The sequence below is a fragment of the Mastacembelus armatus genome, chromosome 9, assembly GCF_900324485.2.
Source record: "Mastacembelus armatus chromosome 9, fMasArm1.2, whole genome shotgun sequence".
Taxonomy (NCBI): Eukaryota; Metazoa; Chordata; class Actinopteri; order Synbranchiformes; family Mastacembelidae; genus Mastacembelus; species Mastacembelus armatus.
In genome coordinates, this window is record NC_046641.1 from 15929004 (window position 1) to 15955642 (window position 26639).

At 37.8% G+C, this 26639-nt stretch overlaps 1 protein-coding gene across 3 annotated transcripts in view; it reads right to left on the reverse strand.

The window, feature by feature from the left end:
* ipo11 (importin 11) overlaps positions 1–26639 on the reverse strand; it is a 139581-nt gene that overhangs the window by 77510 nt on the left and 35432 nt on the right. For all 3 annotated transcript variants that reach the window (XR_003296483.1, XM_026321366.1, XM_026321367.1), the window contains exons 16-24: positions 23736–23862; positions 18680–18713; positions 18441–18481; positions 18197–18313; positions 15699–15812; positions 12993–13108; positions 12328–12404; positions 1048–1127; positions 855–935 (exon numbers count right to left, since the gene is read on the reverse strand). Coding sequence is in view for 2 of the 3 variants with exons in the window: in XM_026321366.1 (XP_026177151.1) it covers positions 855–935; positions 1048–1127; positions 12328–12404; positions 12993–13108; positions 15699–15812; positions 18197–18313; positions 18441–18481; positions 18680–18713; positions 23736–23862 (787 nt within the window). In the remaining variant the exon portion in view is untranslated. The remainder of the gene's footprint in view (positions 1–854; positions 936–1047; positions 1128–12327; positions 12405–12992; positions 13109–15698; positions 15813–18196; positions 18314–18440; positions 18482–18679; positions 18714–23735; positions 23863–26639) is intronic.

Consider the following 26639-nt stretch of genomic DNA (forward strand, 5'->3'; position numbering starts at 1 on the left):
TGAATGACCTCTATCATATGTCAAAGTTGAAATAAAAAGAATTCTTGGTATTCAGACAGACAGAGTGACAGAAGCATAGTGCTGTGCATCGCTGTGCTCAGACATCTGAGTCGCATATAGTACCATATATACAAATGGAATGGTTCCTTTCCATATTCATTAGGCTTCCCATAATTAAATCCAGAGAACACAGCATGATATGATGCTGTAAAATTACAAATCCCTTTCCACAAATTAAATCCTCAAATGTGAATGTTTAATTTAACAGTTAGCAGCCAAACCTGATGCATAGATGCAGATTGTGAGATGCCCGTAACTGCCTCCTTAAGATTGCATGCATATGAACTTTTCAAATAAACACCACTACCCAAGCAAGGAAAATATGACATATACAACACCTGCTGTCAAGACAAGCCATGCTCACATATGTGCACATATGCACATCCAAGAGTAAAAGAAAATAGAGAAATCACTAATCAGAGATGATTTGGTTGAATAGAAACAACTTGTCATTCAAACAGTTGTGTTCAACAAAGTTTACTGCATTTCACATAAATGTAGCTGACAGCAAAGAGATGAAGAGTCAGCTAGTTGTGGTGTATTTATTCACTGTGAGAACATCACATTTCGGTGACAATTCATAAACAGCGCTGTCTGTGTCTGACTATGTATGTATACAATATTTTATGCCACTTGCAGTGCATCTGAGGTATTGTCTGGGCCACACTGGCAAAACAAACAAACACTGTGGTGGAACTTGAGAAGAGAGAATGAAAAATGAATTCTGAGAAAAGAGACAGAGAACAAACAGAAGTAATACAGTTCTGTGGGTGAGAGGGAGGGAGTGACAGTACCTTGAGCACTTGGACTTGTCCTTCATTCGTGATGTCTTTCAGCAGATCACAGAAGGATCGACACAATGATTCTGCATAGCTCTGGAAAAATAAAAAGTAATATATGGAGCTTATAGTGTATATAATGCAGGGCAGTGATGCCTTTGTTTCCTTATATTTTTCACTTGACATGAGGTGTGCTTATGTGTCTCACCTGCAGGAACTCTGTGGCAGACAAATAAATGTAGGCATTAACAATCTGAAAGCAGGTGCGCAGGTTCTCAGAGCTCAGCTCTGAAACAGAAAACCAGATGTTACATTTTACCAAACTGATCTAAACTCTCAGTTGATAGATGCTGACAGGAACAGATGAAACAGCAGAGGATAAAGGCATTTACTGCTAAATGGGCCACCTGGATAAAACTGTTTAATGGTCTAACACCTTTAGACAACACTAACTTTGATCACAAAGTAATTATTTAACACATATGCTCACAGTAAATGTTTAACAATTGTCAGAAATTACTAACTATAATAATGTAAAAAGTGGAGGTGGAAAAGTATTTTAACAGACAATTAGCAATGATTTTTAATATTAGGGAAGAACAAACCAAATATTAATAATAAATAAACAAATAAAATGATGACAAAAACAGAAAAACAGGTGTTGGATCGACTTTGGTTTTCAAGATGAGACCGTGTATGTACAATAGACCAGAAATATGACCATAAAAATCCCAAAACCACAATCTATTTCTTTATTCTGTAAAGATGTTTTATTAAAACATCCATTTCAGTGTATCCTATTTTGCTCTTACATACAGAAGGAAAAATTCAGACATTAAAAATATTTTAATGACACAGCTCAAGATATGGTGATGCAACAAATGAAGTTTACAGCAATATCATTATGTGCCTAAAAAAAGGTTCAAGTGGCTGCTTTTCTGCCAGGATTAATGAAAGTGGTTGTAGGATCTATTAAGAAGAACTGCATCTAAATTATTAAGCAGACTGTTGCCTCTGTAACATCATTATCTCAGCATTAAATATTTTCTGCTTTGTCTCTGATGTTTGTCTGACCTTTGCTTGTTAACACAGAAACAGTGCCGACTTACAAATATGCCTAAGACATGGATTTGCTGTATAAATAGTACATGTGAAGTATTTTTTTCACATTCTGACACATTACAGACTTTAAAAACAGAGATACCCAACCTCAACAGAAGCAAAGAGTTTATAATTCAGGAGGATATATTCAGACAGGTTTAAAGTGGAACTAGAACATAGGGAAAACACTAACACTAGAGATTTAAAAATTAAGTGGTTGCTGTAAGAGAACAATTACTAAAGCCAGAATATTTTAGCATCATACAAGACTACGGCTCTGAAAATTTAGCTTCAAAAACAATTTACTCTGAAAAGGTTGTGGTATGAGGTATGAGACCATGAGGTAGTACAGTAACGCATTAAGAAGGAAATGTTCTTAAGCTAACAAGTAACATTTCAGACCATTTGCAGACAATTATACACTAGAGGCTTGAGTGCAAAAAAGTGAAAGTTCGCCTGTTATATCGGTGTACAGTGGGTACGGAAAGTATTCAGACCCCTTTAAATTTTTCACTCTTTGTGTCATTGCAGCCATTTGCCAAAATCAAAAAAGTTCATTTTATTTCTCATTAATGTACACTCAGCACCCCATCTTGACAGAAAAAAACAGAAATGTAGAAATTTTTGCAAATTTATTAAAAAAGAAAAACTGAAATATCACATGGTCATAAGTATTCAGACCCTGTGCTCAGTATTGAGTAGAAGCACCCTTTTTGAGCTAGTACAGCCATGAGTCTTCTTGGGAATGATGCAACAAGTTTTTCACACCTGGATTTGGGGATCCTCTGCCATTCTTCCTTGCTGATCCTCTCCAGTTCTGTCAGGTTGGATGGTGAATGTTAGTGGACAGCCATTTTCAGGTCTCTCCAGAGATGCTCAATTGGGTTTAGGTCAGGGCTCTGGCTGGGCCAGTCAAGAAGGGTCACAGAGTTGTTCCGAAGCCACTCCTTTGTTATTTTAGCTGTGTGCTTAGGGTCATTGTCCTGTTGAAAGGTGAACCTTCGGCCCAGTCTGAGGTCCTGAGCACTCTGGAAGAGGTTTTCTTCCAGGATATCTCTGTACTTGGCCGCATTCATCTTTCCTTCAATTGCAACCAGTCGCCCTGTCCCTGCAGCTGAAAAACACCCCCACAACATGATGCTCCCACCACCATGTTTCACTGTAGGGATTGTATTGGGCAGGTGATGAGCAGTGCCTGGTTTTCTCCACACATACCACTTAGAGTTAACGCCAAAAAGTTCAATCTTGGTCTCATCAGACCAGAGAATCTTATTTCTCATAGTCTGGGAGTCCTTCATGTGTTTTTTGGCAAACTCTATGCGGGCTTTCATGTGTCTTGCACTGAGGAGAGGCTTCCGTCGGGCCACTCTACCATAAAGCCCCGACTGGTGGAGGGCTGCAGTGATAGTTGACTTTGTGGAACTTTCTCCCATCTCCCTACTGCATCTCTGGAGCTCAGCCACAGTGATCTTTGGGTTCTTCTTTACCTCTCTCACCAAGGCTCTTCTCCTACGATTGCTCAGTTTGGCTGGACGGCCAGGTCTAGGAAGAGTTCTGGTCGTCCCAAACTTTTTCCATTTGAGGATTATGGTGGCCACCGTGGTCTTAGGAACCTTGAGTGCTGCAGAAATTCTTTTGTAACCTTGGCCAGATCTGTGCCTTGCCACAATTCTGTCTCTGAGCTCCTTGGGCAGTTCCTTCGACCTCATGATTCTCATTTGCTCTGACATGCACTGTGAGCTGTAAGGTCTTATATAGACAGGTGTGTGCCTTTCCTAATCAAGTCCAATCAGTTTAATTAAACACAGCTGGACTCCAATGAAGGAGCAGAACCATCTCAAGGAGGATCAGAAGAAATGGACAGCATGTGAGTTAAATATGAATGTCACTGCAAAGGGTCTGAATACTTATGACCATGTGATATTTCAGTTTTTCTTTTTTAATAAATTTGCAAAAATTTCTACATTTCTGTCAAGATGGGGGTGCTGAGCGTACATTGAGAAATAAAATTAACTTTTTTGATTTTGGAAAATGGCTGCAATGACAGAAAGAGTGAAAAATTTAAAGGGGTCTGAATACTTTCTGTACCCACTGTATATGCTGGAGTTCAAAGTCACCTCCTCAGTGCCATAGCTCTAACTGTTAATGGCCCCCTTGATCCACAGAGCAGAGATTTGTCCCTCAGAAATACAATGTGATGTTTTGTCTTGCATAGTGTGTGTAGCATATGTTTACATGTGCAAATGTGTTGGACAGGAGTAAAGATGACCAGTATTGAAAACAGCTTCCCAGGCTGCAAAGCAAAAAGAAGGTTTCTCCAACTAGAAGAGGGGCAGAGAAGAAGAGGAAGGACCAATGGCCTTATGAACAGGGGCTGCAGAGAAGGGCAACAAAAAAACACAACAAAGCAGAGCCTTATACATTTAAAGTAGAGTCCAGAATTAGGAAGTCAATAAACACTGACAGGTGGCCCAGCGAATAGGGGAGGAAAGGGTAAGCTAGATAAATAATGCATAAACAACTAATATATACACAGTAGGATATAAGTTTGACACTAATATGAGCTGGAAAAGTAACAGACCTAAAAACCTAGACTTAGACCTTTGCTAGTCACTTGGAAACATATGTATAGCCAGAAACACATTAAACAGAGAGAGGTCAAAGGTGAAGAAGAAAAGTCAGATGGGACTGAAAAGAAACAGTTCTTCAGAAAGACTGACAGACAAAAACTAAAACATTGAGATACACACACCAGCATACTGATAGAAACACGTCCAAACAGTCACTCATACAGTACTGCAGTAGCTTATGGCTGCAAAGGTGCATGTTATTTACAACCATGTCATTCATGTGTCTCCCTCCAAACTTGCAGAAGGGAGCAAACTTTCAGAATATTTCAGAAGTTTCATAAAGCACCTATGCCTCAAACTTTGTATAAATAAGGTTTCCTCATCCAGGTTTGTACTGTGTGGGAGAAAATTAGAAGTCACGGGTGAGTGGTAATAGAGGAGGTCCAGTTTGTCCATGCAGGTTCATACAGGTGATATTAATGTGGATTTATGCAATATGTTTTTCTCTAGCCATCTGCCAGCCACAGTAAGGTAATGAAGAAAATGTATGCAGCCATCTGTTATCTGTGCAGGTACACAATGTATTCCAGGGGTCTATTTAGTCAGCACATCAGCATCAATGAATATTCAACACTACAAACTTAGTATGAAGCGGTATTACAATAAACACATGCAGTGTGCAGGTAAATTACATGAGCATAGATCAAGAAAAGACAATCAACGAGCATCTCCAAACCAAATCAGTGACAACAAACATGCAGAAGAGAACTTGTCCTGGTGCTTCAATTGTCATTTTGTGCAGTGTACTGGCTACTGGCACATAGAGCACTGTGAAGAAACGACAAAAAGACGACAGCTCTGCTGCAGCAAATGCTTTGCCTTGGTCAGGACAGACCATTTTTCTCAACAATAAAGCAAAGGCGACAGACTGCTGAATAGTGGGGGAACAAGGACACACACTGTCATCAGACAGGGAAAACATGACAGGTCCACTGTATCGTAGAGGGAGTGAATAAATTATCATAGGCCTTTGTTGTGTCTGTAGACATTTTAATGGCTATTAATGACCACTGACTGGTAGATATGAAATAGGGCTGCATGATTTTGGGTTAAAAAATTTTTTTTTTTTTTTTTTTTTCATTTGAATCACAATTTTCTCTTATGATTCTGAAATATTTGCCTTATTATATGTTGCCTGAGATATTTTTACATTATGTCAAAAGTAAGATCATGATCGTTTAAATTACAGCTAATATACACAACAGAAATATTTGTTTCATCTTCTCTGTCTTCACTTCTTGAGCATCATATTATTGCTATTGGAACCTTTCCTTTCACCATGTCAAATATCTTGAATTTGTTTTCTAATCAGAGCAGAAAACCTTTGTCTTAAAGCTTAGATGCTATACAATCAGCATCTCAACAGGCAGGTATTACCAAACAGGCCCTGTTTTAAGAAATCTTGTTTTCTCTAAAATGAGGAAATACTCAGGAAATGACCACTTTTTTGTACATGGTCACCCCCAACCTGATGCAAATCAGTTCAGGCAAATCTCCTAAATATGGGTTGTTTTTGGTGAAAACTGACTGATCAATTCATATGTGATGTAGTGGTAGATGTAAATGTACAGTAAAAATAGGCATTTATAAGCAACATTTTGATGCTGTTTTACAAACAGGTATCCCTTCACCCACAGAGAATTAAAAAGTCATCAAACACAGACAACATAAGTAGCCCTGATTCCCTAAAAAAATGAAACATGCAATTTCTTTTTATATACAAATATAACCTCTACAAGGACAGAATGACTAATGTAAACATGAATCGAGGAGCACACTGTGACTCTGTGCCTCTGGTCATTTTATCACATCTAAGTTAGGAAATATGTTTATATTCAAAAACAACTTAATCTTGTATCTGCAAGTAAAGTTACACATGCTCTACTTGGTTTTATTCCAAAGGCAAAAAAGGTAAATAAATACAAGCTTCTGACAGCTTTCGGATCTCTGTCCATCCATAATGGTACAACCACAGCCGCTGTCATTACCTGCCTTGCTGATAACCTGTGCACATACTGTAGCAATATCCTCTGAAAGAGAGTTCTGTATGAATATCAATACACAGGGAGGGAGATGTATAAGTATTCATATAAAAAGGAAAAAATGAATTGAATTCTTATTCTGGGCTAGAGGTAGGTCAGGCAGTTCAGTGCAGTGAGGCCTAGACTGGATAAGACTTTCATCATCTTCCACCCTCACGATTGCAAATGAACCCGAGGCACTCCAAATATCTATGTATGAATACAAACAGCCGACAAAATAACAGTGTGTCTGGTTATTGGAAATAAATTCACTTCCATTTCCACACAGCATCCCCACACTTCTTCAGTGTGACACTAATGGAGTATTAACACAGGGACAATAGGACAGTGGACTCACTTTGCCTCAACTTAACCTCTGTATCTGCTTCTCTTTCTATAGGAGTTTACTAGGTAATGTATAGAATTGGTGTTCAAGAATCTCTCCTGGGCTCTGTTATAACTGGCCCTTCCAGTTAAAAGACAGTGAACAATAATGCAATTACTAAATAACCATGGTTCAACCATTCACAAGTTCAACATATTTTAATTTCCCTGCACATTCCCAGAAATTTCATTCTGCAATGCTTTCATAAAATTATAAAACAAAATACCAATGGAAAAGTAAAAAAAAAAAACAATATATAGCAATCTACTACATATAACATATTGCAATAATACTGGCATTGTGTTTTTGAGGCTTTAGTTGGATTTGAATATGATTCAATTATACTGAAATTAATTCTCATGTTTTCTTTTTCTCCCACAGATATAAATGTTCATTGGCAAAATATTAGAATCCCTTTATAGATAATAGTCTAAAACAGAAAAGGTTTTTTTGCCAAATCAGTACTAGGACATAAATTTTCACAGACACGTCAAACTAAGGGCACAATGGCCCTCTCCACACATATACACATCATCATTTGCTATAATCAAATAGTCACAAAACAGCTGCTAAAACACTGATTAAGCTTCAGTCAGTACATCCTTCATAGCCCTGGGCATATGCTGCACAATCCGCTTTGGTTATCAACATTAACAGGGAAATGAAGCTCACGTCTGACTGTGATAACGGCCTTGAAACGTCTCTAATGGTTGTTGGGGAGAGTGCTAAAATTTTGGTCATCTCCCAACCCAGTTTTTGTACTATGGTACGTGATGAGCTTGACAATATTTACTAAGAGAGGAACGTTAAATATCAAATAATGGTGCCACAATCTGTACTGATTTGCAGCAGGGACAGATAGTGGTTGTTTGAATCGTTCAGGCCAATCTGCAACACAACATTAGAGTTGGGTGAAGGGACAGGTTGCAAGTTCAAAAGCCAAAAAATGCATAAAACTAAATGACAAACCTACTTTTTTTTTTTTGCAAAGCATACTTTGCAAGATTTTCCTGTATACAAAAGAAACAACATGAGGAAACAACATGGCCAATGAAAGCCTCACCGACAGTGGCAACATAAGAAGATGATTTGCTTTGGTGCTCAAAAGAAAAAAAAAAACATTCATGGCTGAGTAATCATGCTTAAGAGAAACGAGAACAGCTCACCGAGGGATTCAGGGGAGATGACAGCAATGATAAGAAAGCAGAAAACACCATTCCCAGGCAAAATGTGAAGCATTAGCAGCTCAAGGTTGTTAAGGGCAAACAAATTTAAAGAGATCTTCAAAGAAAAAATGATGATGATGATAATGGATCATTTTCTAAAATCAAACTTTAAGAAAAGTGTCTGAAGTCAATGAATACACAGAATTACTATAAATAAACTGCTATGGAGATCCAATCAAACTTCTTTCATCCCTGCATTAAGTGAGTCCAAATATGTGATGGCTGTATTCAAAGGTATTATTTCTACTTGAAAAGCCTGTAATCAATAGGTTGCCCTGCAATGTGGCCATTCAGATAGATCAAATGGGCACATTTACAGGGGCAGTTAACTGTGAGACCCCACCCTGAGGAAAAATAGGGATCCCTTCACAGAGCTTTCACAGGCAAAGGATGAGACTAAAAGCTCTCAAGAAGGTATTTTTGTTCTTTGTGGGCATGGTCTGAAATGTTTTGCTTCACCAGCAACATCTTAATATGTAGAGAGGTGGTTATTAGATCCAGCAGCTTACTGTAGCCATAAAGCCTTCCTTTCTCTCAAAACTGTTTGCTGTGCAACAATAATAAATGATGGGCTTCTCTATCTTGAGGAAACGTAGCAAAGTAAAACAACATAGCATAGAAATGGATACTTTAGTTCTCTATCACTTTCTCGCACTAATCAGCATAATCAGCCAGAGCACCATACACAGCTCAAATATGTCCTAGTTCAGAGCATGGTGGGAGTGAGTCTAGTCTAACTATTTAGCCAAGGCAAGTCTCTTGACACTCTAATTAGGGAATTTGCTGCTCCAGTTTAGCAGTGATAGAGCAGGGTTCTTTATCAGGTAGGCCAGGCCACATACCTGGCAAGCTGTGACACCATACTAAGCCAGACTCTCAATGGCCCACATCTCTCCACTGCTCGGCATGGACTGAATAAATTAACCACTGGATGTTTTGGGGGAAACCAGCCAAAGATCATGACTGGCCAAAGTCTGATTAAAAAAACAAACAGAAAAAAAAGCAAACAACTTAATCTATGAAAGTTTTATACTGTATGTTAATAAATGTGTGTGTATAATATAAAATGTTCCTCAACTTATTTTCATGTTCAGTGTTGAAAGGACAAATGTTTTTAAAACCATGTGCTAATTTCGTTCAGACCTATGGCCGTACCTCTGACAGCCTAATTACACGCAGTGCGATTAATGTGCTGTAAATGTACTAATGTGACCTTAGAAAAATGTGTTTTTCACAGTAGCAAAAGACACAGAAACCTCAGAAACAGGAACATGGGGTGAAGAGTACTGATAGGTGGCTGTTATTGTAAAGTCTTATGGAACAAGTTATTATGTTCATTAACATAATTGTCAATTAATGACAAAAATAGCTGCACACATGGAAAATGTCAGGAGTCATAGGTTTTACAAAGCTGAAAGTATAAGTAAAAAAAAAAAAAAAAAAACACACTACTACAGTTTCATTGAGGTCTAGGTTCATGCTAGTCCACCTATTACAGGAAAGACAATTCCTGAAACTGGAAAGAGTTGAGAAGACAATCTAAGATTGGTTCACAATAACATAATATTGATGATTTTTAAAAAAATAAATCTTGAAAATATTCTGTCTACAGTCAGTGGTAAAAATGGCTTATCTTTTACAATTCTGTCAAGAATCATGTCATGATTGCAAACTCAAAAACAGTTACTGAATTGAGTGTGCGGTGAGACTTGTATCAGTAAAGTACTGTAGCTACTGATGAGGATCACCACTGTAAGTTAAAATTAAAATTAAGAAGCTGAAATCTATTTTAGACAACATTTAAATACTAAAAGATGACACATTGCTATGGTTTACATTAGCAAGCAGCATTATTGTGAGTAAGCACAATTTAAGTCCAGTACAGGGAAGTACTACAGTGAAATCTGCTTACTAAATTAAGCTCTATTTTCTTTCTAGCACCTTGCACAGAAAAATTACTTCGGGCACGGGCAAAAATATTTCCACATACCTTTGTTTTTATTTGCTATTGGAATGCTGTTAGCTCATACCTAGACAGATGTAAAAGCATCTTCCATTTCTTTGCTTCATAGCCAAAAAAAAGCAACACCCATCTCCACTAAACCAAATGATGACAAAGGAGGTAAACGTAGCAAGTCTGTAGTAAATACAGAGAATGAGTTTTAACATTGACCAAGATGTCTTACAAACAGCGCTCAAACAAATGAGCTCTGGCAGTAAAGAATTAGTGCCATTATTAGTTCATCTTTCTAGAGGTTGAGTCGTGGCAACTGGACGTCTAGTAAACCTGTCAATTATTTTCTGAATTAATTGTTTGGTCTAGAAATCCTCAGGTGAAATTGAAAAATTCCTCTGAAGTGCCAAGCGAAGCTCACATTATCAAATGTTAACAGTCAAAACCAAAGAAATCCAATATGCTAAACTGTAGGACAAGCCAATTCTCCCATTTAAGAAGTTGGATACATCACATTTCAAATTGCACTTGAAAAATGGCTTGAACAACAACTGATCAATAAAAAAATGCTGCCAATGAATGTGTGACTAATTGCTGCAGTTCTAATTTTTTAAGTCATATCAGGGATATCTCACATCAAAGTCTATCTGTCGAATAACATATATTTTCTATTCATCATTCCATTGTGAATTCTGTGCTTTCACCTCTACCTGTCAAACTAACTCCACATCATCTTATCTGTCCATGTTTTGCTGTATTTCATTACCCTCCAACCATTTTTTCTGCTTAAAATTGAACAAAATTTGAATGAAACTACACTAGATTGGCAGTATTCCTTCTCCTCTCCTTTAATCCATGATTGAAGTCACTTACACCAGTAATATGGCAGCTGATCAGTGTGTACTAATTACTAATGACAGATCTCCATCAATCATGTTGAGGATATGAGGATTGATGCTGTCTGAGTCCCGCTCTCAGGCTTCAATTAGTGTAAACAGATTACCAGTGTTAGCCAACCTTTAGCTGATTTTTATCTTTACTTGGTTCATCTTCATTGCTAGTGACTGTGGAGTCACTGTCTGACAGCCCTATCCCACATATCTTAAACTGAATTAAAAAGCGCAGCATTTCAGGTATGTTTGCCAGTACTGGTCTTTTGCATGCTTTGTGCAAAGGGATATCAGGTTGCAGTGGTTGTTTTTGCCACCTTCCATCCCCATATGTGTATTTGTGGCTACTTAAAAATGTAACTTGACTGGTATAACCTCACTTTCTTTTTATTCATTTTTCTGCCATCCCTTCTTAAATAAATAATTTTCATCCCATACCCCCTTGTTATGTTTAACCACTCTATTTTCTTGATCCTCTTTAAGTCATTCCTCCTCCACTTCATCCATCAGTGACTGTTGTCCTGACTCCTCTGCTCTTCTGTGTGCTATGGACTCCCCACCCAGGCTATAAGTGATCAAATGCTCCAGCAAGCCAATCAAGCTACACTAGGGTTCTTATTAGTCTGACTCGCTTGTTATGTTCAGAAGTACCAAATCAACACTCTTCCTCATCACACTGAAGGCCACACACATACACACACCTCTGCACACTACATCAAGTAAGGTGTCCCAGTGCTTCAGGCCTGTGATAAATCATCCAGCCAGTTCCATTCAATCTGCCACCACTCACAGCTGCCTACATAGCACTGGCTCTGATGCCTTGAGGCTGCTGCAAAGCCAGAAATGTAATCTTTACAAGCTACAATAGCCTGAAGTGATAAATCCAGGAAGACTGCATCAACTTTCTTCCCCCATTCTCTCTGCTTCCTTCTCTTAATATTAGACCACTTAATGCTGGTTTGTTATTTGAGACTGTGTGGCTTTTCTTCATTTCAAAGACTGTTTGGATGTGTGTTGTCGCTCTCTCCCCTTTAAACCACATATACACTCAAAGAAATTGCACAGGAAGCCACAATTTGACCAAAGTGTCCAAAGTACATCATAGTTGCATCACTCTTGATGTTATTGTGATAGCCTCATACCACTAATTCAATTTATATGTTAAAGCAAAATGCATATGAAAATATTCAAGAGGAAAAAAATGTATCCAAACTGATTTGTGCACAGAAGTACAAACACATATAGCCAGATAGACCAGCAAACAAACAAAACTCATCTTACCAAGCAAAGCTGACATGTTCTGGAAAATTCTGAGCAGCTCTGGGGTGACGGCAGGGCTGTTTTCCAAAGTCACCAACCTGCATGATGACAAAAGAAGAAATGAGGAAAGCAGAGAAGTACGGTAAAATAATAATAATAATAAAACAAGCAACCACACACACTCACACTCACTCCTATGGGCAATTTAGAGTCACCAATCAACCTGACATACATGTTTTTGGACTGTGGGAGGAAACCCAAGTACCCGCACCTCTCCGAAATAATAATAAATTAAAAAAAAGGATTAAAAAGAGATGACCCAAGGTAACTCTTTAAACTGAAGCATATCTTCTTGTGGGTGCTGTCCATATTTATTTAAAACTATATTTCAGCAGATTCAGAAGTGGCATGTGCCCGAAACAATAAAATAAAGATAAGACTATGAGCCACATAATAGCCACATATCAACTTCATCACCCATAGTGAAATGAGCACCAGAGAAAAAGGGAACAAGAAAAAGAGAAAGACAGCTGCAGTCATAGTATGTGTATGTAGGTGTGCACGTGTGTGCTCTGAAGTGCGAGGGAGGAAATGAGATCAACAAGTGCTTCACAGATGCCTGCCCTAGGGAGTTGTTTTTAAAACTCATCAATATTAGGTTTCAGTTTGTGCAAGTGTGTCCATACCAAAGCTCCAGTCCATCCTCCAGCAAATACACATGTGGAGGCTGGGAAACATCGGTGCTCAGCTGGATGACAGGAAGAAGGAAGGGGTACAGGTTCTTACTCTCTGCCCCCAGGCCCTATAAGAATACAGAGTTACAGAAAAGCAATACCAATTTAAGAAAACCAGAAAAAGAGACTTCTTGTCTTGTCTAAGGGGCTTAAAAACAGTATTATATATGTTTGACTCTGTGCAACCTGGAGCAGGATAGCTGTTTAGAAAAGCTCAAAATAACACTTCTCTGATTCAAACTTTCCCACCAGTGTCTACTGGTGTTGACCACTTAACATAATGTACATGACAGCTTATACTACATTAAGCAGTGTTGTGTAGAACTGTGTTGTGTAGATGTTTCAAAATAGAAATACAATGTATTGCGACTGATATGTGCATATTAGTTGAATAATTACATGGTTACTTTCTAGTCTTGCGGTTTGTTTCCATAATATATTCTGGGAAAAAACATCTTTTTGAGCTGTAGATTTTATTTTGAAATAACCCGGATCACCAAGAGGATTGAGCAGTTGTGAGAAAAAGCATGAAAATGAAGTTCAAAGGTAAAAGAAAACTGTCACCACCATTACTGACAACACAAGTACACAAACAAGCTTTAAATCACATTTAACAATTCTTTATCCTCAAATATTTTTATACACAAACACAGGTGCGTAAAGTTACCAACTACTGCGCTGACAACCATGTTTAGCGTGGCTTATGAATTATGCCCTCTGAAATACTCGTTCCCCTTGAAACATCACTTCCATCTTCCTCACACACAGACTCAAATTCTTGGCTGTTGAAAACTTAACCACTGTCTGACACCATGCCCTTCCAAAGCATCCCATCCCATCGTAATTTACTGTGTGTGTGTGTGTGTGTGTGTGTGTGTGTGTGTGTGTGTGTGTGTCTGTGTGTGTGTCTGTGTATGTGTGTGTGTTAGGGGAATTGATCCATTTAAAGGAGGATCCAAAGTAGTGAATTGCCAACATTGTTTCACTGATGGCATGACATTAATTTGGTATAAATATGCTCCCTCCTGCATCTACGTGAGCATTAAAGCAATAGAGCTGAGCTGAACCCCCACTTGGCATGACCTTGTCAACCCATCACAAGCAACAAGTAATTAGTCTCTTGCAGGCAAAGCCCATTTTCCAAGATTGAAAACAAGCAAGCCCATACCCCAGCTCTTATGAGCTTCAGAGTTGACTTAATGCCACCTGATCACTTACAAGTCTGACTGGGGTATGCCAGTCTCAAATGGGCTAAAGCAACAGTGGGCAAACCATGTTACTCGAGGGTCACTGCCCTGCTTGTTTTTGAAGACACCAGTTTCAGGTAATCAGCTGTGGGTAGGGCTGGGATTTTTGGAAAAAGCATGGCAGTGGCCCTTAAAGACTGGAGCTGCCCACCCCCAGGCTAAAGTCAAAGTCAAAATATGTATTCGACGAAGTGTCGTTTCCACCCTGTTGTGAGAAGTTTAGCACCACACTGTGCCATGAGTGCCACAACGCTGTCTTCGTTGAGAGTTCTGTCACTCTGAACAATAAATTAAGTATTCAGCAGTACATGTACGTGTACTCTGCCTGAGTGTTTCTGAGTTTGTAGAAAACAATGATAAAATACAGCTAAGGTTTTTTTAATCACCTACTCCCCCTCTTTTGAATTCTCTAACATTTATCAACTAGATAACAATACTTATTTGTGTGTTTACTCACAGATAAATAAAAATCCATTCCAATTCATTTAGGAAAGGTATGTCCACAAATTGTCAGAGCTTATGTTAGTGCAACTAACTTGAAAAAAAAAGAAGTGAAACTCAAGAAACCCAATCTTACTTTTTTCTTTTGTTAACATCAGCATTATAATGTATATATTAAAACCTCAATTAGTATGCAGCATCACAGTGTGCTAATCCCAGCCCCTTCAGCTGTACACCCTCAGAGCTTCATATAGTTTGCCAGATGTGTACTTGTATTACTCTCTCAAAGGGAGTGTGTCTATCATTGAGCGTTTCATCTCACACTGTGAAGCAATGCAGCAGCAGCTACACAGGGGTCCAACACTTTCTCCAGGCTGCTTTAATGCTGCAGCACAACCAAGGTAAGGCAGTTAACTTTGTGTTATGCATCATGAGTGGATTCAAGAGTTTCTGACAGCAACGAAACCAGACTGGCTTGGAAATGGAAATAAATTATAAATTCATTTACAAAATTATTAACACTTTTGAAGTTTCACAGCCATGAGCTAGATTGTATTTCTATTTAAGCAATTTAAAATATAAGTATTTTACCAACATTTCATTTTAGTTAGCAGGTTGTATTGGTGCTGAGTGTAAAACACATGCGCACACACATGCACGCACACACATGCATAAAAAGACATAAATAAATAAATAAATAAATAAGGAGGTGCAGGAGGTGAGATCAAACTACAGGTTTAACTTCCTGCTGCCACCTTTCACTAGGTGGTTCAGTTCAGATGTAGAACTGGTCTGGCAATGCAACTTCACTTCCATATAATCCTACTGCCTGTTACACACAGTAAAAAAAACACAAAACATAATAATACACTGACAGTTCTGTTTAGCTCACATGGATGTTTCTATGCACCAACCACACGTGCCAACTTTAACATTGAGACAAACACTGGAAATTTAAGAAGCACCATACCTGTACCAGATGGATGAGTGTAGTGAGTATGGCACATCGAAGCATGTTATGTTCTTCAGACTGCTTCCAGAGCAGGGGCAGGTACTGAACCAGACAGCCTACATATGGCCGGATCTGAAGCAGAATATAAATGATTGGCAAGTAAGAAGTAAATCACATACTAGGATTCAGCCTGCATTTGCCACGACATGTAATATGTTATCTCTTATGCTATTTATGTTAGACTCTACTGTCGATGCACAAAATAAATGTCCTATTTGGGAGCAGGGAAAGGGGCTGTGCTGATCCCTGGTTTATTGCTATTTCTGCAAGTATTGCACATGTTCAACACATACCTAAACAAACCACTCAAGGAAATGTTTATTTGGCCTTGAATATGTGTTAATGTATATCAAAGTTAAAGGAAATAGGAGCAACTATGCAGTGGGTGTAATGTTTCTGTCGAAGCCCTGTATGTTTGTCTTTCTCAGCAGTGAATTTAGCCAGCTTCTGTATTCCTCTCTGCCTGCTTTAAAACATGTTTCAGTGGAAAAGCGACAAGACATACTGGACACGTGGTTGTAAATACATAATATATTTTCTCCTTTGTGTGATAGTGAAAATCAGAACTCTACTAAAATGATTTTGTGGTGCGTCAGTTCCACAGTGTGTCAAAACAGCCAAACACGGCAGCATCATACATGATGACGCCTTTACATCATTTGTACTTTGCCAGCTGTATCATACACATACATAGTCAATGGTTCACTGATGTGGTAATAAGTGGCAACGCTTAGGTTTTACATTTCTCCTCTCTCTTCAGAGGAGCTCTGATATTTTTTTTTTTAAACATATGAGCAAACTAGAGAGGATATCAAACTGTGCCATTTCATACAAAAACATTTGACAATCCACAATTGATTTTAGTTGGCCTATTTTATCTGGTCAGTTTTAGCTATTTCCTGTATTTCCGTACTGCAGCAGCCTTCAGAACTACGTGTGTTTATAACAATACAGGCCTGTTTTTTTTTTTGTAATTTTCATTCCCTTTACAGAGTTATATATTACTCAGAAGTCTATTTTTATTTGAAATCAATTTTTTTTTGGTTGCCATCACTCTCATTCTATTGGAAAATGTGATAGCACACATTGGAAAATGTGATAGCACACTGTCTAATTCAGGTGCAGTTGCTGTGCAGCCAGCAAACTCTAAGACATCCAGGTAAGACCCTGAATTACAGACTTTAAAAAGTTTTCTTCCAATTTCTTGTCCTGACTTGTCCTAACCCTTTGCATTCCCTGTAGCAGCTATGTGGCCAAGCTGCAGACCCCACACTGGGATTTTTTTTTATTATTATTTTTGCTCAATTGCACCCATAAGGAGCTGGCTACATAGGAACAAAAGGAACAGTAAAAAGAGAAATGTGACATACAGCCATGATGAGAAAGATAAAAAAGTGAGAAAAACAGACCTACAAACCAGCTGAGGATGAAATTTGTGAGACTGACAGCAGAAAAACAAGCTAAATCTCATCATATCTGTCACAATGTTCATTTCAACTCAAGATGCACCCAAGGTTTCATTGAATAGTTGTCTCAGATGTTGCCATTCTTTGTGGGTTTAAAATTCTTTGTGAGAAGGGCGAGAATATTAATGGGACTGCGACAGACTCTAGAAGTTTAGCCAGGGCCAGTAAATGGGGAAGACTTAACCAGACTGACATTTCACAAGGATGAAAGCAATTTCTGTGACAGATTTAAGTCAAGGGATCGTTTAAGGGAAGGTGCTTAAAATGGAACTGAAAAGCGCTGGGGGAAGGTCAGGAGGAAGGTCAATATTTAAGGATTGGCAGTTAAGTGGATTAGAACAACGTATTGGATTCTCAAAAAAAAAAAAAAAAAAAAACCATATGACCATAAAAGCACTGCAGTGACAGAGGGGAAACTGCATGATCATGGTAAATGAAAGCAGAAAGCGGAACAAGGGCTCCCTGAAGCCTTATGATTTACAAGAAGTCAGCAACTGGACTCAAAGTCGCTTCACAAACGTCATTGTCTCAGGATGTGAAAAATCATTAATGCCTTCTTTGAGGAAAGATATTTTTTATGTTACTGGTCCGGGGCTAGTATAGAGTGACAGATGTTTTGTATCTGTGTTAGAGTATTTTTAACAGTCTTACATGTCCCCTGCAGAGTCTGAGTGAATGACTGTAATTTGTGCTATACTTTATGAAGCAGCAGCCTCTCCCCAGATGTCTTTCACAAGGGCTCCTTCAAAGACATTTTAGAGTTTGGTTCAACTTCAGATTACGTACTGTAACTGACAAAGGTTAAGATGTTTTTTTTTTCATTTTATTTTTGAGAATGCATAAAGTTCTGAATTATGAATTTATGAATTAAAGTCTGAAGCAATAGGGTAGAGTTGAGCAATGTGTTTTCATGTTTATGGATTGACTAAGATATACTTAGGAAAGTCACATCTGAACTATTTCCCTTGTGTTTATTAGATCAAACCTCACCTGGATGTTTACTCTCTCAATGACACAGGAGATGACATGGAGCACCTGCATTTTGGTGTCACACTCGGTCACCTGCTGCAACAACTGGAAGAGCAGCCCAAAGATAGACTCGAGATACTGAACAGAGAGAAGTTTCAATGTTAGAAAAGGAACAGCTGAAAAATGAAAGTTCATAATTTAGTATTGTTAAATTTTGATTTAATGTTCAAAGTATCATTTCAACAAAAGTAAAACATGTACTCACTGGGAGGAATTGTTCTGTTCGGAACTCAAAGTCATCGACAGGTGGTCACGAATTAAGGATAAAATCAAACTGCTTAGGATGGAAATGTTCACCAGCACACAATAAATCATTTTCTTTCACATTTGACTTGCTTTGGCATAACTAAGGATTGATAAATTTTGGATGCTATTATATGCGGAGGCTTAACCATAATGAGAATGATCCACTCATTTATATGGAAAGTATATAGGGAAGGATATTGAGCTTTAGGGTTGTAGCTGTCTCGATCCGCACCTATGAGGGAAAAAAAGATATGTAGTTTATTTTGAGAAACAATTAAGAAGCATGACATCACATCTTCTACCATGTGTTCTGGATTGTTTGCTAATCCAACATGATTACATAGAGAAGACATATTGAGTTTGTGGTGAACTAAGCTAAGAAAAACAAAGATCAAAAGAAACAGAGATAAATTTGAAGACTGCCACAGCTGTACATACAGCTTTACATCTAAACACAAAGGCCATAATTACATTTTCCTGTATCTGCATCTTCAGAAAAACAACTACATCCAGCCCTCACAAAAGCTTTTCATGACTGCAACACAAGTTAGCCAAATACAGAGTGTCTGCTTTTATTAAAGGAAATAGTCCTGCCACTCTTACAGACTCCAGCAGTGTTATCCAGCAGTGCCAGAATGATGGAGGTGGAAATGTTCACAAACGAGTAAGTGATCAGATGGAGCAAAGGAGTTTAAAGAAGGTAGACCAGTAAAGATTCAGGTGAGAGGCTGAGAACTCAATTACAGACAGCCCTTGTTCTACTTCACAAAATGTTTAAATTACAAAAGCAATGTGGGTAAGTGAGGGCGAGTGTGTCTTAGCAGTGCCACAGACAAAAACTATCAGGCCTGTCAAGTACATGAAAGATCTTTTTAAGCTTTGTAATGTAATTTTAGTTCAATCACATTCATATTGTGAATTAGTTTGGAGACTCACTGCAGAATGAGTTTTTTTATTGTCCTGATTACAGCAATCAAACTATGTGTTGTTATTTATATAGCATAACTCAGAATGGTTTTGTCTGTGCATATTTTAACTGTGAATGTGGACACTGAACATTGGGTGACAGCATAGATTTATAAAAAGATGTGTTAAATATTTTATATTTCAGTTAATAAATCATTATATATCCATACAAGCAGCCTGGACTGAAGTCTCATTTCATCCTCTAGTTTTCATGCTTTTAATGCCAATCAACTTCAGACTGTCTTCAGAGATTCACAGAAGTTAGTTACTTTGCACCATGCCTATATTTTTGAGCATCAAATGGCAAAGTACTCTGAAAGTTTCACAATTTTGGACTGGCCAATTTAAATAAGTGCAAAGCTTATTTAAAGGCTTAAATAATAACCATAATCCAAAGCATTCTAGAAAACTCTCACAAAATCACTCTCTCAATCTTTTGCACAGACCTGTCACTGTTGAGATCTGAGCTTTTGACCAACCATGCCTCAGAGGATGCCATGATACTATGCGTCTAAATAAGCAATAAATACTGCAATAACCATCATTCAACATGCTTTTGTCAGAGGGGTATACATCATGAATATTTAGCACTTGATTTGGAGACCAAACAAAATTAGTTCATGGAATATTCAATTGAGTTAGAAATATGTGACAGTTACATGGATGAAATAATAACCATAACCCATATAGAATGATGCTTAAATCTGTAACTTGTATACTGGCGATTACACCATGGTTTGGTAATATGCTTTCACCATCTCAGATTAGCAGTAAGTAGAAAACTGCAAATTGTTGCAAAAAAAAAAAAAAAAAAAAAGATAACTGTCCATCAATCACAATTTCAAGCATTCATTCTTAAAATATAAAATTGCTGTAAAATGTACATTCAAGACGTAAAATTTCTTTAACACAAATTTGAGACATAGTTGAATTTAGAGATGTTCAAATTTCCTGTGTTTGCAGGGTGATAAAATACTGAATAATGTTTTAGTAATGCTGCATACATTAACAAGCAACAAAAGAAGTACGCTGATGAACGAGGCCCATCAGTTGCCATCAGCGCTGTCCTTGTTGGCAATTCAAAGACTAATGAGAGCAACTGCATTTCAATTCTACAGCAAAGTGCAGAAGATAATAGACTGCTTGATGAAAAAACTCAGATGGGTCCCAAACACGCACGCACGCACGCACGCACGCGCACACGCACGCACACGCACACACACACACACACACACATACACACACACACACAATGCCCAACAATGATTCGGTCAAAACATTTGATAATAATAATAACATTATTATTCAGTCTCAAGCTGTATTTGAAGGCTACTAAAAACAGCGGGTTGAAATTGAAATTAAAAGTAATTAAAAGTTTAATCTGTGATAATTACATTGTACCAACTCACTGAATCTAAACAAGCCAAAATAAAAGCTTCAGCTTGGCAACTAGACAATGAAAACCAAAACCAGATCCCCCAAAATTGATAGGATGGTAAATTACAAATGTACAAAGCAATGCCGGCACACCCTCACCCCTAAGATTAAAGATGTGCATGTTGCTCCTCTGGTATAAACAAAAAGCAGTTATTGCCTGGAAGTCAGATAAATGTAATACACATGGCATCATCTGAATGGCCAGTGGACCAAAGTTTCACTGTGGCCTCACGGATGCCAACCACAATGGAAAAAAAGAACAAACACAAGCATTATCTGGAAATTTTAATTGGTGCAAATAATGATTTGCACAAACTGCAAGCCTTGGACTTCCTTATGTTTTACATGGGGAAAAGGTAATCACAGACAAATACTAATCTTAATAAATCTTCAATGCCAGTAATAATTTTTGGTTTGAGACTGATGTCAGTCAGGATAGTGTATTCACTGTAGAGTAGCCAAAAACACGACAGTGTGGGATTATAATCATAAGGCACACATCCATTTTTAAAATGCCTCAAAGCCTTCCTGCAGTTGAGGAAAAGTCAGAAGAAATGGGACACTGTTGACTGAAACGTCACAGTTTAATGTTATCAAAAGCTGTCTCACCAGAAAATTCTAGAAAACATTACCCCCCACTGGGAATGCAAATGGCCTGAAAATAGAAGGAGTGTAACTTGCCACCATGATTATTTTTAGCCTTTACTCAGAATCTGTGAGTAAAAATCAGAGAAGAAAGCAGCTGTTATAAGAGGAGAGTGTACTGGAGGAAATGAGGATAAAAACTGGCACAATGGAAAGCTGCAGGCAACAGGCATCTGTGATCTGCTTCAGCTTATGAATGTCACTGATAGATGCCAGTGATCTGTTGATGTGTGATGTGTTGATGTGTCTCTGTCTGCATCCAAGAGTTACCATAATGTCTGTTTTTAGTTATCTACGGTTCTCAAAAGGTACATCATCATCTGAATAAATAAACAGAATTTAAATACATATGTAAATCTAGAAAATCAGTTTGTATACAATTAAAAAAAGTTTAAACTGTTTTATTACATCAAGCCAGACCTGCCCCTGCAATTGATCATATTCCTAGTAAAAAAAAAAACTTTTATGGGACTGCAATTAAAACATAATCCTGCAATCACACTCCTCAAGAAGAAAACTGTACATTCTCTTCTCATATTAGTCACTTAAGGGTGTGAAAATATTAATCAGGCACAGGCCCGTCTCAGTTATTTCAGTTACATTACCAAGCTCATACGTGCCTACTAACTTATTTGTTCTTTGAGATAGTTGGGCAAGACACCAAAGTCTAATTTAACAACACTGTATACTGTGTCTCTGTTATTAAGGTGCCAAGCCATGAAATTATCTTTGTGGAGGCATCTGGTTAGTATCATCAATAAAGTTGTTTTAAACTGGGGAATTTTAACAATGTTTAAAATGTATTTAACATGATGACATGACATGAGAGTGGGGTGGTCAGATAAGTAGACAATACTGTTCAGCAGAAATTTAAAAATAAAATAAGAACTCAGATAATATTAGACCAGTTGCCGTAGTGCCAGGAATTGGTGTTTTCTCTTGCACCACCTAAACAACTAAACCAATGATCTCATCATCCCATCTATTATCAATAACACAGCTAAATGTGCTCAAGCCACTGGTTTTAGTTTAAACAAGTTCATGCAATTAAATGGAAAAGCTAAAACTCTACCTTTCCACTCTACACTAACAAAGAGATCAACATTTCTGCCAACAACCTCCTCAAAATAAAGCATAACAAGGGCAGCTACAAGCATAGATGGCCAAGATCAAGCATGATCACAAGAGCAAATCAACAGAGCGCACTTGTCAATTATTACTTTCAACAAAGTACAGAAACTTAGATGTCAAAGATACATAACTTATCTTTAATAATTTACTTTTTGAATTCCCTTGCTGAATAGCAAGGATCACTGAACAGGAAGAGATATTGATAACCAATTGGACTGATGACAGAGGGAAAATTTATCCATTGCATTGAAAGCTTCTGATAATTAATTCTGCCCAAGAGACTATCATTTCTCCTTACTGCATAGCATGAAATTAATATTACAAAGCTGCGCAAATGTTACTAAGGTTATGCTTCTCCCCATCACATTAATAGTATTAGTCCTTGGTGTTTGAGTGAGCTCTGGCTTATGTGTAGTATAATTTTAATTACATTATAATGAATATGAAATAAGAGAGAATTAGATGCAGAGAAACAGAACCAATTATACATAAGGCTGCAGTGATAGTGAGATTATCTTGGAATTTCACTGTTAAAAATGCATAGAATTTTCTACATTGCTTTATATAAATTCTTTTAAAAGAAAACACAATCAAATGCACAGCTCAAGAAGCAAGAAACCCAAGGCCAGCTAATTCTTCTCTGAAATGAGGATGACTGCAGCAAAATAATAGCCACATTTCCAAAATTGGATCATGGGTTTATCAAGGCCATAGCTGAACAAAAATGTTCATTTACAAATAAAAAGTTTAGCTTTTTAAATCAAAGCAATATTATATAAAAATATTTGTTGTAAAAAATAAAAGTAATACTATATACTATCTAAAATAGTGTAAAACATCAGACAACAAAACCTTCTAGCAATTCCCAACTATGTTTGCCTTTATTTGTAGGACGTTGGCAGCATAATAGCTGTCGTTCCATGTTGTTAAGCTGAGAACAGTTTGTGTAGCTGACTGTGCACTTTCACTAACGGGCCATTTCAGTCATTACAAATCCAATGTTTTCTGGAAAAGCTGGTGCATTAGTCATAATAGGCAGTTTACAAAAAAAAAAAAAAGACTATAGAGATCTCACCACCAAATCAGGATCCTGCATGAGACTCAGGATGACCTCGTAGAGTAAAGGTCGAAGGTCAGACTTAAACTTCACAGAAATCCACTGTCCTATTAGCCAGATCACTCGTCGGCGAATCAGCTTGTACCTGCAAAGAGGAGGAGAGAAGCAAGTTGTGGTTTTAACAGCCTCTTTTGCACTCTTCATCCATCTAATTTAGCTGGCTTTCTAATCTTAGGCTCAGAATGTAGCTACAGTATTTATGGATCATCATTGAAATGATGAAATCAGCACTGTCATTGCTTTGGAGTCATCCTGAAATTTCTTTTATCAGTGGCTTACATATGTTGGAGACTGCAGCATAAGAGCGAGCCATATCGCTGTCCCTCTATTACACACATCCAACTCCAAGACTATGTCTAATTCAGCCCACATTCTGGTGGCGCACACACACTCTATCAATGCACCACCAGACTAGAGAGAAGCAGAGATAGTGGCCTTTCCACACACAACTGCCTCAGAAAATAAAGAACTAAGTCAAGAAAATGTTTAAGCACGAGTATATTATGTTTGTATTTATTTAAATGAAAAGATTAAAAACCCTAAGGGTCACTGAAAGCAGAACAGAATAGAAAGACTACATGCAGAAAATAGCCTAGTTACAAAACTAGAATGATCAAAACAATGAGGCTAAGCAGTGTGTGTGATACGAATAAAAATGGCCTGTACTGCATGTCCCAAATGTGAAGTACTGCAAGTTGGGAACTGTTGATTTTTCAACAGTTCTATTGGGCAGGCAAAAAGTAGCCCTCTGCACACGCACTTGTTTGTGTCAGAGTGGACCACCTTAGCAGAAATGAGTGGATGAAGTAGAGTGGAGTGGATGAAGAGACCAAGGTCTGGGCCCCAAGCCAGAAGATACTAAACAACAGCATGAGTCAGGACGTGGAGTTGGCAAACATGAGTGCATGAGAGTAAGTGTGTGCGTCTCTGTGTGTGTCTGTGGGTGGGAAAACAAGATGTTTGTATGAATAAAGACCAAGGCTCGCTACTGTTTTCATCTGCTGAAAATTGGTTTAATTGATTTCCAAATAAATTTCAAATAAATATTTCCTAAAAACATGTTAAAATCTGCACTGCAAATTGCTCTCCCTAGAAACATTAAGCCAGGCCATTTGGACTTGATTTCTCATCATCTTAAAAGCACAAAATACCACTTAAACATTTTTGGGGTAAACTACTCAGAAGCAGCAGTGCATGCAAGAAGAATAAACTAGCAACCATTTCCTTTTGAAGGCAAGCCAAAGCAACCAGAACAATCTGATTTTCTACTAGTTAGTATGGAGGTATTGATATATGGGATGGCTCCAACATGAGAGAGCAGGTACAACAGTGCCGATGGACAATGGCCAGGGGCAGATTCCCAGAGCTCTCTCTATAATCAGGTTCCAAACAACAGCTTGGCATCAAAATACTGACATTCACATGGAAAGCCAGTAGCACCAAGAGCAAATAATCAAATTAAAGAAGATATGTTGCCACATCAACATTCATAAAAATAAATCTACATGCCACGTCCTGGTAAAAACAAGAAATAAGTCACAAGTTCATTTTCTATGTAGTGCAGTTGGCAACCATTGCAAAATATGTTTTAATGTTTATGCAGCATAAATACAAATAAATTCTGACAATCATCAGCATTATTTCTGACATAGCTCCATAGCTTCACACAACTGTCAGCCACCCTTCTTCATGTGTCCATGTGGACAAAATATGAAGTGAAAAGAAAAATCCCAATTTAACATTATCCATAAACAAGATAACACTGTTCATTTTGTGTCTATTTTCCCCAGTTTAGGACACTGTTCTGTAAAAGAGGGAGCTCAGCTCGAAATGGTTCACATCTAAGTGTGTTTACAGCCAGATTTTTGTAGTAGCCTGACTTTTTATGTTATGCAAATGAAAAGCCAGGTTCATTAATATGGATGAATGTATTTACGATAAACAGTTCTTCAACTGAGGATATGAAGAGTCTCTCACACAGTCTGAGATAATATTCATGACCAGGGCCATGAGGCATACCTATGTAGGAAGGCACCAAAAATGTTTTTGTTCTGCATTGGATTTTTTCAATTGGTGGAAGGTGGTTCAGACAAGGCAAATACCACTATGCTCAAACTAACATTAAGACAACCAAATATACAGGCCTCAACTGGAAACTTTTACAATGAAGCAACAGTGGATGAGGCAAAGAGCCTAAAGTCCATTGTAGTGCTTCTTATTCATCATAACCTCAACCCTACCTGTGTGAACATACCAAACTCAATTATGTTTGGTGTAGAAATCCAACAAAAACCCATGCATGACAGCAAACACGAGCAATAAAGGAACATTAAGTCAAAGGGCTCTAAACTGACATAGTTTTACAGCATCTAATGGTCATCCAGGAGAGGGACTGACTTTTACAACAAAACTAAGCTAAAAAGGTCAAGTCACAAAAGGCAATGTCAAAATGCCAAAGTGTAAGTACAATGATAGGATAAAAATACAGTGTGTCCTGTATCTATAACTCACTGACTATCTAGGTGATACAAAAAGCTCCTTTTGGATATTCTGAGATGTGAGTGATATTAAAGCTATATGCGGCTGTGTGTTCACGTGCATTTGTGCATACAGTACGTGCTCCAAGATGACGTTAGACCTGATGACTAATCACAGGTATGACAACTGCATTGGCTGGGGTAATGAATAGACAAACAGAAAGTGCAAACCTGTGGCAAAAGGTGCATGAGTATAACCATGCACATAGTATGTGTATATGCACATTGTATATGCGAATGCACATGGTTTATATATATATATATATATATATATATATATATATATATATATATATATATATATATGCCTGCAAGGTTATTATGC